Genomic DNA, 14,565 nt, shown 5'->3' with positions numbered 1-14,565 from the left:
TACCAATAGCAGATATAAAGTGAAAAGTGATCGATTTTTTTGGTCAACAAGTTCAAGCTCACTTTAAGAATTATTCTTTTGAGCTGGTTTCTGGATGATAAATTGAGTTTCAAAGAATGTTTATTTTCAGAGGAAATTTACATCTATTGACTTTTATGTCTGAAAAAAAAGAAGTAAAATCACAAAAATACTGAACTCATACATATCAACCTCTGACAATGGGAAATCAATGGGAAATGGGATATGTCAAAAAGCGTGTGAAAACGCATGACGTAGATGCGGACTTGTTAATATGAATGTGGTAATGTTCATAATTTCATACAAATTTGTGAATATAAAAAATCAATATATATTCTACTGTGAACTTTTATTGTATTAAACAGTGGTCTGTTATGTTGATTTTAAAGCACCACCACTAGGCACATATTCAAAACAACTGCCAGTTTCAAGTTTAGTTACATTTATTTGATAACAGCACACAATACAAATATAACATTGTCAAGTTCTGATCAGAATTCAGTGTCAATTTCTTTATAATTGAAAAGGCTCTCCCACAGTAGGAATTGGTATTCGACTGAATATGCTTCATCAAGATTTGAAAGAATGTCATAATGGTTTTTTTTTTGGCAATGTAAAATGTCATCTATCTCTGCCATTGCTCCCATTGCTATTGCCTGGTTAAAACTGGGTAGTTCATCAGAAGAAAGCTGGTACTATGAGAGCTGATCCAATAGTTCTGTGATATTTTTATCCCCATGGCCTGTAGAAATCTGTTGCCTTGTTGGCTAGATTTGAAACTGAAATTGAAAAAGAAAAATGTTTTATAAATTTGATTTCCATTATATAAAAATGTTAAATACTTATTCAAATAGCTACATTGTATTTCTCCTCTCACATGAATTGTTTTTTTTATCATTGCAACATAGAATGCACAAATTATGCGTTACTTGTCACTCGATCATTTATACTCGAACTCCAAAATATAGTTTATAAATCTTGAATCTTACCGTACACATCGTTTTGGCTTAACAATCGGCACTTTAGATGACGGTACAGGCCCTGAAAGTGACCTCTTTCTGTGCACATTTCCCCTATAAAGTGAATTTGAAAGAAAGTCACAAAATCGTTAAAACTAATCACAAACTACTTACCTTTTACTGTTTGTCCATATAGAAAAATAAACAATATGGCAGCCAAACAATTACTTCGAATTTTTCGGTATTTATTGCCGAATGAGGAAAAAACCCGAGAATAGCGATACTAACGACCAAAAAATGAAAAGAACGAAAAAGCGTGTAATTGCGTGTAAAGTGGTGTAAAGCGTGTACAAAATGTGACAAAATCCTCGCGTGTAAACCGTTGAAAAAGTGTGTATTACACGCGAATATCATGTCACTTGACATGTATGACTGAACTCAGAGGAAAATCAAATTGGAAACAAGTCCATAATCACATGGGTGAATGTCACAGATGTATGCTAAAACAGACAGAAAACAGCCTCCAGTACATTCTTCCCATTTGCTTCACTAAGTTTTTTTGTCGAGCCTGCAACTTTTGTTGCAGAAAGCTCGACATAGGGATAGTGATCCGGCGGCTACGGCGGCGGCAGCTACAGCGGCGGCGTTAGCTCACTTCTTAAAAGCTTTATATTTTAGAAGGTAGAAGACCTGGATACTTCATACTTTGTATATAGATGCTTCATGTTACGAAGTTTCCGTCAGTCACATGTCCAATGTCCTTGACCTCATTTTCATGGTTCAGTGACCACTTGAAAAAAAAGTTCAAATTTTTTGTAATGTTGAATTCTCTCTTATTATAAGTAATAGGATAACTATATTTGATATGTGCGTACCTTGCAAGGTCCTCATGTCTGTCAGACAGTTTTCACTTGACCTCGACCTCATTTCATGGATCAGTGAACAAGGTTAAGTTTTGGTGGTCAAGTCCATATCTCAGATACTATAAGCAATAGGGCTAGTATATTCGGTGTATGGAAGGACTGTAAGGTGTACATGTTTAACTGGCAGGTGTCATCTGACCTTGACCTCATTTTCATGGTTCAGTGGTTATAGTTAAATTTTTGTGTTTTGGTCTGTTTTTCTCATACTATATGCAATAGGTCTACTATATTTGTTGTATGGAATGATTGTAAGGTGTACATATCTAGCGGGCAGATGTCATGTGACCCTGACCTCATTTTCATGGTTCAGTGGTCAAAGTTAAGTTTTTGAGTTTTGGGCTTTTTATCTAATACTATATGCCATAGGTCAACTATATTTGGTGTATGGAAATATATTATGATCTTTATGTCAGTCACACAGGTTTTATTTGACCCTGACCTCATTTTCATTGGTCATTGCACAGTGTTAAGTTTTTGTGTTTTGGTCTATTTTTCTTAAACTATAAGTAATGGGTCAACTATATATGTTGTATAGAAGCATTGTTAGCTGTACATGTCTGCCTGGCATGTTTCATCTGACCTTGACCTCATTTTCAAGGTTCATTGGTCTTTGTTTAGTTATCTTGGTTAATGTTAAGTTTATGTGACAGTTGTAATAAAGCTTAGCTTTATACCTAGGACTATCAACATAATATCAATGATTAGTATAGAAGGCGAGACATTTCAGCATGTGCACTCTTGTGTTACTATTGGATCATGTTGTTTATAGATATAGGAAAATGTGGCATGAGTGCCAATGAGACAACTCTCCATCCAAGTCACAATTATAAAAGTAAACCATTATAGGTTAACCCTTTCGCCAATGAGTACCGGTTTACCGGGATTCACGCTTCAGACAGCTGAAGATGAGTCCCGTTTTACCGGGATCGGAATACCTCTTTTATATTTCCCGCTCAAAACAGTGCAAACATGAGTTATCTTTCTTTGATGAATACCCGGATGAAAGTGTAAACATGGCGCTTCCCTTTGTTAAAAACCGTGTCAAAATCAGACAAAATTTACGGAATTTACGAGAATTTGAAATGGGGAAACATTTTTTTTGAAAGAATATGGAAGAATTGAAGCCAAACTAGTATACTTTTTTTTACATAAAATGTCGTTTTATGTACAAAACACTTGGAATGGACATTGTTCAGTGCGAGGAATTTGTACAGCCTTCTAAAATTTTTCAAAATTTTGCCGTTTTGGGTTAAAAAATTACGATTTGGGGTCTAAGAGCAGAATTTTGAGAATTTCACCTAGATAATGCCGAAAATTTGAAAATTTGAATATTTTATGAAGAATAAATTATCAAAACATGAACAAAACTGTGAACATGGTGTTGGTGAATGAAATAAATACACAAATAACTACAAACAAGTTTTTATTGACATTTATTATGAAGATCTCCCACTTGAGTAATAGTAGCCAGGAAAGCCATCGTCTCAGAGTAGCTTCTGTCTGGGCAGCAATCGGTGAAAGGGTTAAGGTACGGTCTTCAACACAAAGCTTTGGCTCACACTAAACAGCAAGCTATAAAGGACCCCCAAAAATACTAGTGTAAAACATTTAAACAGGAAAACCCAAGGTCTAATCTATATATAAAACAAGAACCAATAAAAACTTATGTTTAATTATGCAAATATCAAGATATTTCATATAATTTTCATCTTGGAAGCAATATCAGAGTTTATTATTCTTTACTTTACTTTTATATACAACAGAGGGTTTACATGAATTGAAAACCTTTGTGGACCTAGCCTACATATCCACTGGTGATCAAGGATTAGAAATAGCAAAGGTCAGATGTTTACAGTCAGCAGCCATTGGATATGCCCCACTAATTTTCAATTTGGAGTCCGACTGCAGTTATAAAGATTTCTTAGAAAGATGTGAAGAAGTTTGGAAAGCACTAGATTCAAATCAGAATCTTCCTAGTGAGCTTGTGAGTAACTTTTTCCTTTAGTTTTTGAAGTGTATAAGGTATTTTCCTTAAGGATGTTTGTTGCTGCAATTAAAAAAAGAAACATATTCTTAAATGGTGTCTATTTATTACACCCATTCAAGGCTTGGAGACTATATTGCATTTACCTAGCTTATTAGTTTTTCTGTTCATTCAACAAATATTTTCTTCAAACTATTCTCAGGTACTATGGAATAAAATTGCCTGATATTTTGTTGAGCAGGTTGACATTGATGACCTTCAATGTGGGTACTTGTCTTGTCAAACATGCTTTTACTTTGCTTGAAACATATAATTAGTACTGATAACAAGAGAATAGATGTTTATAGTTTTACCCTTGTTCGTCTGTATTTAACACTTTCTGATTAATTGGAAAAGGATTTATTGAAATGGTTCTTTATTGTTTTTTATTTGAATGGTTCTTTATTATTTACTTCTATGATGACTTGTTCAATTTTTATATTATTGAAAAATAAACATTTGGTTATATTCATGTATATCTTGTTAAAGAATGTTTTCATTTCCCTTATAGCTGGATACTTGTCATGAATTAGAATGGTTAAAAATAGTTGATGAATCACAAGGCTCTGTAGAAGTAACCTCTCTTGCACAAGCTGAAGCTATCAACTTGAATGGAACATATCATATTGGACTTCACAAAACAGGGGATGGAATTCAGAGAAAAGGACAGAATCAGCTGGTACATTATAATTACATTATAAAGTCAAACATCAATATATTGATGGGACCTCTTTAGTTTCCCAACTCCCAATGGTATATATGGGTCAATATCCCTAATTTGCCTCCAATTGAGGAACACTAACTTCGTACATCGAAAATTTAACCACAATGTGAAAATGTCTCAGCTTAGAAACGAGCCATCATACATATCAAAGTTTACGATATGGACTGAGCTACAGAAAAATTGTACGATTACCCCCTATGGAAAATCTATTGCACATATTGCCCCATATAGATGAAATGTATCATATACTCCAGCTCTAGAAGTTTTGCCTTTATTGCAATGACCATCCTTGTGTCATCCAGTTCATCAAACAATCCTCTATTACCATTTTCTCGGAAAAACAAAATTACTTCATATTTGGTCAGCTGCTTGACAGTTATATAACATTTGATCACTTTAAGAACAACTCCTGTTGCCATCACAGTGAAAACTGTGTAAACTGAACACTGCCATAAATAGAATTTGTTCAGTTTTGACAGGTGTTGGATTTTGTCATTTGACCAGAAACTAAAGACTGCAATGTGATGAATTATATGATGATATGTTAAAGTTGTGAAATTGTATTGAAAGTCACCCATAGGTTACCCCTATTCTCTTATGTAAACAGAAAGTAAGGAAAGAAAGGATATAATTTAATTCACCATTTTGTATTTTAGCAATTATCTGATGTACAAGAATTAATAGTGACTGAGAAAAGGGAAGGAAAGACACTTAGACGAGAGTACAACTATGAACAGCTACATGATCTACAGTCAAGACTTATGTTAGTAGCTGGAAAAGCTGAGATGGGAAAAGATGATGTTGACAGATTTATTTTGGTAATGAACAGATAGATTTATATGAATGTACTGCACCAAAATATTACTAGAACTGATCTTCTCTGAGTTCAAGAAATTGTACAGAATATTTTAGCCTATAAAAACTGAGTTAGCACTCACACAAATGTTAATCTAATGATGGAAGTAACCACATTAAAGTGGACAGGCAGGACCTTTTTTGAGACGTGGGAATCAGGTGTTTTTAAGCTTGGGATTTTGGATTGACCCTTTCGAAATCCAGGAAATCTTTTTCGAATTTTGGGATGTCGGGATTTAAATTTCTTTTAATTCAGAACCTCTGGATTTTTTGTTTTTAAGCCTAGGATTTCGGGATCAGGACCCCTCTGATGAAAAAAGTGTCTGCCACTATACTAATGATGAAATTGCTGTTTTAAATTGAATTAAAAACATTCTTCTTTTTGTTCTCCAGATTTTGGATTCAGTAGTCAGACTGTGTAATGTATACATCAAGCTTTTGTCATCAGGATGTGTACTGTTTTCAAAGTTCAAGGTCAAATTCAGATGTGACCCAGAAAGTATTACATGTGCTTTTGTCAGTTTTGGTGAAGGAGATATCAAGCGCACCCTTAGAGGAAAAATAGATACAGTAAACAAAGATGTCAGCTTTTTCATACCAAAAATTGCAAAGTTTTTGGAGTGTTGCCATGAAAGATGGTTGGAATTCATCGACAGGAAAAGAGAAGACCATTACATTTTGAATTACTTTAGTATAGAGCAAATGGTTATTCTTCAACAGGAGCTTGTGAGAATGGGTTTGGATTGTGAACCATCAAATCAGATTTATCCTTTGCTGTCTAACATAAAACATGAGTGTACAAGAGATGACCTTGTTGAGGCAATGGAGGAAGCAAGGGATGAATTGGAACAAATGGATATAGATGAAGATGAGGAGGTTCAGGAGGAGGTTCCTATGGAGCAGGAGAACAGTGAGGCAGCCAAAGGGAAGTTTATACTGCAGATGGTGGAAGCTGGATATTCTGAAGGTCTGGCTAGGGAGGCACTGAAAAATGTTACCCCTGATCAGATTGATGAAGGTAATTAATTATTAGGGTAAAATAAGCTATTTCATTTTGGTGAGGTCAAGCCTGAAAATTACTGTTTCTATTGAATGTCGTTAACAAGTTCTTTTACAATATACGATGTAGCATACATAATTGTGTGAGCTTTGTTTGCTTGTACTTCGATTTGTTTTGGATCAATGTATATATATATTATATTTGAATACCATGAATACTGTTAGATGTATATTCTAAATTATAGGTATAGCATGGTGTATAGAACATGAGGAGGAAGCCATGGATTTTGAGACTATGGCAACAGATGGGACATCGGTACCAAACCAAGACAAAACATTTAGTGGCTGGGGCACCAGAGATGAGTCATTGGCCACAGTTAGAGCAAGGCTATTGGAAAATATTGGTGTTGGTTCAACTCAAGGGTAAAATATTTTTATAGAATTGTGCAGTCTAGAGCAAAAAATGCAATCATTTTCCTTAAAAAATAGATTGACTATCTCCATCATGATCTCAAGATATTTCTAGCACATGACTTTTTTTAATTTACTTTTTGTTGCTCTTACATGTTCTTTTCTCCCTGTTTTTATACCCCTGCTGGCTAAGATGGTGGATATAGATTGAGAAGGGAAATGGGGAATATGTCAAAGAAACAATAACCTGACCAAGATGGCCGCTATGGCTAAAAATAGTACATAGGGGTGACATGTAGATTTTGGCTTATATCTCTGAAACCAAAGCATTTAGAGCAAATCTATCAAGGGATAAAATTGTTCATCAGATCAAGATCTATCTGCCCTGACAAATTTTCAGACAAATCAGACAACCTCTTGTTGGGTTTCTGCCCCCAAAATAGTAATTTTAAATAAAATTTTGCAGTTTTTGGTTATTACCTTGAATATTATTATAGATAGAGCTGAACTGTAAACAGCAATAATGTTCAGCAAAGAAGGTCTACAATTAAGTCAACATAACCAAAATTTTCAAATGACCCTTTAAGGAGTTATCGCCCTTTATAGTCAATTTTTAACAATTTTCATAAATTTTTGTAAATTTTTGTAAATTTTTAGAAAATATTTTCCACTGTAATTACTGGGCAAAGTTCATTATAGATATAGATAAGTGTAGCAACAAGAATGTTCAGTAAAGTAAGATCTACAAACACATCTCCATCACCAAAACACAATTGTGTCCATTGTTTAATAACATTAACGGTACCAATTTTCCTGCACCAGATGTGCATTTCGACAATACATGTCTCTTCAGTGATGCTTTAATATGCACATAGACCAAGGTGAGCGACACAGGCTCTTGAGATTTTCATACATTCATGCAGGCTTGAGTTTTATTGGAATAATCTTTGACCATAAGAATTTCTCTTCAGACTAGATAGTTCAGTAGATGTATTGATAGAAAACCTAGAGAAGTTATGGGAGAACTTTGTTGGCTCAATATCCTCAAGTGTGACAGACTATCTCAGTGTAGAACATCTAGCTCTTATATTAAGAAAACTTGCAGATAAAGGTAAATGTGTCATCCATTGTGCCAGATTTTTCTATAGTAAGTCATGAATAAAATTAATAATGAAAATGGGGAATGTGTCAAAGAGACGACAATCCTACCAAAGAGCAGAAAGCAATGGGTCCTCAACACAGTGAGAAAATCCAACACCCAGAGACAAACTTCAACTGGCCCCTAAAAACAAGTGTGTACTCATTCAATCATACACCTCACACTGATCTCTAAAGCATATAAATGAACTAAAATTAAAAACAACATACAAGACTATCAAAAGCCAGAGTTCCTGACTTGTGACAGGTGCAATAATGCAGCAGGGTTAGATATGTTGAGTGAAATCTTGAAGTATTTTTCAGTGTAGAACATGAAGCTGTCTATGTAGAATATCTAAATCTCATCTTTAAACAGGATAATTTGAGTTAATAGATAATTCAAAATATAATTCTATACTAAAGCATTATTTTGCATCAAGGAAAAAAAACAAAATAACTATGCAGTACTCCCTTTCCAAGCCAGGATTGCCCAGATTTGCAAAAGATTGCTTGTTCATTGAAAAAACTACTGTGTTGACTTGACACTATTCTTCCAAATACAGTGTTAAATAATATACTGGATTCAGATGACAGACATGAAACAATTCTTATTTTAATTGTTTACTTTTATTTTTCAGAAACCATGTCAGTTGAAAGGTCCTTCTCAGTATGTGGTTGTAAAGAAGGGGTTGCAAATTTGATTGTCTGTCCACAAAGTATGTGCTAATACACAAATTATAAAAGATATAATTTACGTGTTTGTACTAGTTTTGTTTATTTTAACTGTACTAGCATTTGGAGAAATGGTACCCATGAAAATAGCTGGTATAATATATAAAAAAAATGTTAAGATTTATACTCATTTACAGAATGTGGGAAACAAATCCCATGAACATTAATGAATGCTAGGAAAATTATAATTCAGAAGTGGTTAAAAAATATTATCTGATGGTTAAAAATATATTATTATCATATTCCCAACAAATAACTTTTGAGGATATTAAAGATAAAAAAAAAAGTTTTTTTGTTTAGACTTTCTTGCCATGTACAATTCAGAAGTTTCAGTACTGACTTGCATCAGACAATTTACCACCTATTAAGAAATAACATAATGTCATGATTGGATGATCAAATATGTTCACAAAAATAAAATGATGGTATAATATTAAAACAAATATGTGTTGATTTCTACTGGTACCTTGTTACATTTTACAATTGTAGGTGAGATGTACAACACAGTATTAAGCCTGTATAGTACAGAGGACGATTCTCTGTTACCACAGTCAGATGAAGTCTTACTATGTACACCTGATACTACCCTTGATCTGGTTTGTATTTCTATATACCTTAAAGCATAACAAAAATGAAAATCAGAAACCCGTAGATATAAACAAATTTGATATGTTGACAGAAAATTTTTTGGGGGGTTCCTGGTCATATTTGTATTCATATAAAAAAATAATACAGTCTTTCCTTATAATATAATTATAAATTCAATTTTAAAGTAGGAAATCATGAAAAACACATTGATAACCATATGCATGACAAAATTATGTCTGAGCTGATAGCGACAAAAAACTTACAGCCAACATGAAAATTAAAAATTAAACTTAATTATTTGACAAACAATATATATGACGGTTTCCCAACCAACCCAAATGTTTAATGAAAGTTTTTCCATCATTCATCCTTTTCCCATTGAAAAATTGCAAATAGTGAACTTCTGGTAAAAAGAAATATGTACTTCAACATCAAAAAGTGAATACATCATATTTACAGGCTTTTGACCAAAAATGTATACTACTGCAAAAATACCATGAACAAATTTATTTTTTATGATAAAAAATTATGAATTTTTTTCAGTGTTTTAGATGTTTGCATACTTGTAATAAATATATTTATCATGTTTATAGTCTATGATGAAAATGCTTTTCAGCTTGAAATATTCTGGAGAAGATCGTTATTTGGAGATAGTGGTAAAATCTACTGCTTAGTTAATGCAGATTTACTAGATTATGAAGTGAGTGACAAAGGAGAAAAACTGCTTGAGAAACACTTGAAAAATGCACAAAATAGAGGTATTTTTTATATCTATGTTAACAATTATTAATTTAATTTTGGATGTAACGCGTCTTCTGATTGGCTGACGTTTCTTTGTTATGAGCCCATAGACATAATTTAGTCATGTGACCGTGACGTCATCAACGTTTTTTTCATGGTTTTCTACGGTTTAAAATGGATTTAGAATTAAATTATAAGAAATGACTGTAATATTTTTTCTGTCTATTCAAAATAACATAAAAATGTGGTGCACACTGTTAAATAACCCGCTACACACGTTATTCAGTGTGTACCACATTTTTTATGTTATTTCTTCATAGACAGAAAAAATATTACAGTCATTCCTTTAATAATTTTATTTTGGATGTAACATGTCTTCTGATTGTATTATATAGTATATCTTTTCTCTAGTTACATTTCATAATAAACGTATTTAGACTTTTGGTATTATTTTGTCTCGGAATGGCCTTGTATCTGCTTTGAATAACCTTCTGACATCAAGAAACAAAACAATCACTTTTTAATTGTGACATCAAATGTTTTGAATTATGATGTCAAAGTTTACTGGAACCTTTGTGATTTTATGTTATGGTGCACAAATTTTCATACAAGTCAATTCAGTATTAAATTTTGTTTTGTTTCAACCCTTCATTGCACAAGATTTATTCACTTCAGAGATAAACTAAGCAGATGTCTTTGAAATTACCACAATAATAGAACTCCCTTATAATATCAATATATATTCTGCAATTTATAAATCTATTTATTAGGCATAAAATTTGTATGCAAAGCAAATAATTCAACATTGTTATGGGTTAAGTGATCAGTAAAACAGGTCTCCTCATTTAGTATTATAGATATTAAATATTATAGGTTGCTTACTATGTCTTGTTTTTGTTTCCAGCAATACAGTTTAAGTTAGTGGTGGTCTGTAGTAGGGAGAATGAGTATAAATCCAGAATGGTAGCAGCTTTAGACAAATATCGTAGACCACAAATGTCATTTGGTGGAGAAAAACATGTCAAGAATTATCTGTCTGAAAGATTTATTGTAAATAAACCAATCAGTGGGGTAGAATCTGCTTCATCTGTTGATTTTAATAGGTAATTGTAATTCTAAGAAACCTTTGTATGTCATACTATGAAGAGTCAGGAATATTTGCTGGTCTGTTCTTTCCATCATTTGACAATATCCTGTGTCTACATTTATTTTTCCTTGGTTTGTAAACATATACATACCTTGTGCCTATCCATCTTTCTGGTTGTGTAGGGGCTCTCATAATTACACATGTATATTCATACTTCTTTTTTGGGAAATTTATATTAGCAATTCCTTGGACGAATTAAATACTCTGTGCTAATTAACTTTTTAAAAGAAATTGTGACCCTTTGATATATAATTTATAATGAACACTTCGCTCTAAGCTCTTATGCAGCTTCATTTCTTGATTTAAAAAAAAATTGTATCAAAGTTTCATGTTAGCAATACCTTGGAAGAGTTGATAATCAGATTCCTTCTCAAGCAAAGGTGAAAGGAACCAGAGAGACATTCAAACTCAACCAGAGTTATGCCCAATGTGAAATAGAGATTTAACACAGTTACCAATCACTTGCCTACATTTCTTGTATAATATTTATTAAAAAGTTTATGAGAAATTTGGAGTTATTGCCCTTGGACAGATGAAATATTCGCATTGGGGGAGGATATTTAAATTGCTCTTTTTATTTCAGATTAAAGCTTTTGATTAAAAGTTTATGAGAACTTTGGTGTTATTGCCCTTGAACTGATAAAATATGTGCATTTGTGGCAAAAAATGGAATGCTGTTCTTTCATTTCAAATTAAGATAAAGCTTAAAATCAAATGTTTGTCACTATTCAACTAAATATATGTATGAAACAATTTTTCAATTTACTTGAGATTTCAGCCCAATCCAGGGCTTTCCATATTTCAAAATAATGATTCTTTACATTACTTAGAATTTTACATTATTTCCCAGGTCTAGTGTTCGTGTTGTAAAATCCTGGAGAGCTGGAGTGGGTAAAAGTTTGTTCAAGATGAACATGGTTAATGCTTTAATGGAGAAACCATATGTTAAAGTTGGCGAGGAGAACAGTATTGTAATATCTATACCATTATATGACAGAACTATAGTTGTTGATGAAGTATTAGAGGTCTTACTGGAACACACCAACCCTCCACATGTCAGGGAACCACGAATATTCCATTTTGATATTTCTCATGAGGTTTGTTTTTAAGCAGAGAAATATTGTATCTATCTAATGTAATAAAGAAATTGCAATTTTTTTAGTTCATGAAGTTTTATCTACATGAAAACATGAAAACATAATTGATTTATATTGAATTTACCATAGTTTGGCCCTTTATGCCACATATTTTCCCATGAGTGATAGTGATATTCTAAAATAAAGCAATATGGTTGAAAATGCAATTGAACTCTTTATTAACCAACGATTGTAGCAATATTTTTTGTTGTTATGTTCTAATTCGTAACCTCAACCGAACATAAAGCATTTAATAATATAATACAAAACTCTCAATTGGGAGTAGCCACTTGCAAAAGTCAAGTGCATTTTATTCAGATAATAAATACACATAATTCATTTAATACCAATGAGTATTGTTATAAATTAATTGTCCGTCTCTGACTAGCACATCAATGATTGCGACCCATCCTGGACTATCAACCTGTAAATAAATAATTTTTTATAATTAATTATTTAGAAAAAAGCCTCTGGAACACTTGATTGCAATGACTCGAATGACTTGAACTACCTTAAAACCACCTGTGCATGAAATGTTACCCGCATTCCTTATATATCCAATCAAACAGAGCTATCTATAAATAGCATACACACGTGTACCTTACCAAACAAAACAAACTTGCATCGATATATGTACAACTTTGATAAATATAATTGTTTATTATCTTAAAAACTATATTAGAAATGTGTAAACTCTAAAAGGCAACTATAGTAGATAAAGTAAATTAATTAAAAATCGCAAATGTATCTGATGCTAATTATGACCAGGTCATGTAGACGCTCAATTAAAATTAATGTAAATCTAATTATAATTATTATCAATTTCAGGTACAAGATGGTGTTGATGCATTCCTGTTCCAATTGTTAGTTTTGGGATGCCTGAGTCAAACCTCAGGAAGCGTATGGCGGAGATCTGATATGGACTATTATATCATAGAGTCAATGCCTTTACTAGCAAGAGATTCAGAAACACAAGTAAAATTTACTTATATTCACACAATAAATGTCATGACTTCATGAATGTGACCTACCGAAATAGACTACTTACCAGATTTGTTATAACATGAGCAACAAGACAGGTGCCACATGTTGAGCAGGATCTGTTTACCCTTCCGGAGTACCTGAGATCACACCCAGTTTTTGGTGGGGTTTGTGTTGCTTATTCTTTAGTTTTATATGTTGTGTCATGTGTACTATTGTTTGTCTGTTTGTCTTTTTCATTTTTAGCCATGGCATTGTCATTTTATTTTTCGATTTATGAGTTTGACTGTCCCTTTGGTATCTTTTGTCCCTCTTTCAGATTATAGAAATGTTATTTTTGAGCAGTTTTTCATATATGTCATATGACCATAAAATATTTATTGAAATTTCTAGTTTGTTCTGTTTTCTATATTTGTTTATTTTATTATTTTAAGGTGGGAAAATTAAAATGTATGCATCGTTGTTTAGACATCCTTCCAGATGTTTTATGTAGATCACCAAAAGAAAGCCTTGATATATTTGATGAGAGTTTTCCTGATGGTAAGTGTTATCTGACAGATATTTTTTTTCCCCATGCTGCAAAAGTAATTTGATTTTATAACCATTACAACTGAAAATTTACCCATTTGATGCTACAAGAAAAATGTTATTTTTAGGAAGTTTTAAAATAAAACCTTATTCCTTTGGGCAACATATTTCAAACGAACTGTAAACCAACAAATTATGGCAGATACTTTATTTCCCATTTAGCCCTTTCTAGTTCAATATGAGGCGATTCCAATTCGTGATTTTCAAATTTACTTAATGTAGTTGAATAAGGATATTCACTTTACTTTCTTTTCTCAAATATCATGAAAATAAATTGTTCATGAAAAATTAGTTGGCTTACAGTAATAAGGATGAAAATATATTACATCTTAGATGTAAAATTCTGTATGTTAACTAAATGATTAAATATCATTGTGCAAACAAAATCCTATTAAAATAGACCAACATTTACATTGCATCTACCCTCTTGTCTTCTGAATAGTTTTTTTTACTTTAAAGAATTAAATTTGGCTCTGTGGGATTGCTTTCTAAAATAAATATCAGAAAGAACAAATGACCTGAATAATATTTATTTGAACTGTTTCATATTCACTTAGGTAGTGCATGCCAGTGAAAAAACATTCCCTTATCATATATATGAAT

The 14,565-nt window shown here is 32.4% G+C and overlaps 1 protein-coding gene across 1 annotated transcript in view; it reads left to right on the top strand.

Annotated features, from left to right (window-relative positions):
• The window catches only part of LOC139513313 (E3 ubiquitin-protein ligase rnf213-alpha-like), a 110,077-nt gene that overhangs the window by 11,050 nt on the left and 84,462 nt on the right, over positions 1-14,565 (top strand). Inside the window, exons 11-23 of the mRNA XM_071301707.1 lie at positions 3,664-3,884; positions 4,435-4,602; positions 5,304-5,465; positions 5,896-6,520; positions 6,747-6,924; positions 7,884-8,023; positions 8,688-8,765; positions 9,271-9,377; positions 9,986-10,127; positions 11,015-11,213; positions 12,108-12,354; positions 13,222-13,368; positions 13,809-13,914. Of these exons, the coding sequence (XP_071157808.1) occupies positions 3,664-3,884; positions 4,435-4,602; positions 5,304-5,465; positions 5,896-6,520; positions 6,747-6,924; positions 7,884-8,023; positions 8,688-8,765; positions 9,271-9,377; positions 9,986-10,127; positions 11,015-11,213; positions 12,108-12,354; positions 13,222-13,368; positions 13,809-13,914 (2,520 nt within the window). The remainder of the gene's footprint in view (positions 1-3,663; positions 3,885-4,434; positions 4,603-5,303; positions 5,466-5,895; positions 6,521-6,746; positions 6,925-7,883; positions 8,024-8,687; positions 8,766-9,270; positions 9,378-9,985; positions 10,128-11,014; positions 11,214-12,107; positions 12,355-13,221; positions 13,369-13,808; positions 13,915-14,565) is intronic.

This window comes from Mytilus edulis, chromosome 1, assembly GCF_963676685.1.
Source record: "Mytilus edulis chromosome 1, xbMytEdul2.2, whole genome shotgun sequence".
Taxonomy (NCBI): Eukaryota; Metazoa; Mollusca; class Bivalvia; order Mytilida; family Mytilidae; genus Mytilus; species Mytilus edulis.
Note: the sequence above shows the minus strand (reverse complement) of the source record. Positions and strands in the feature narration are given on the sequence as shown.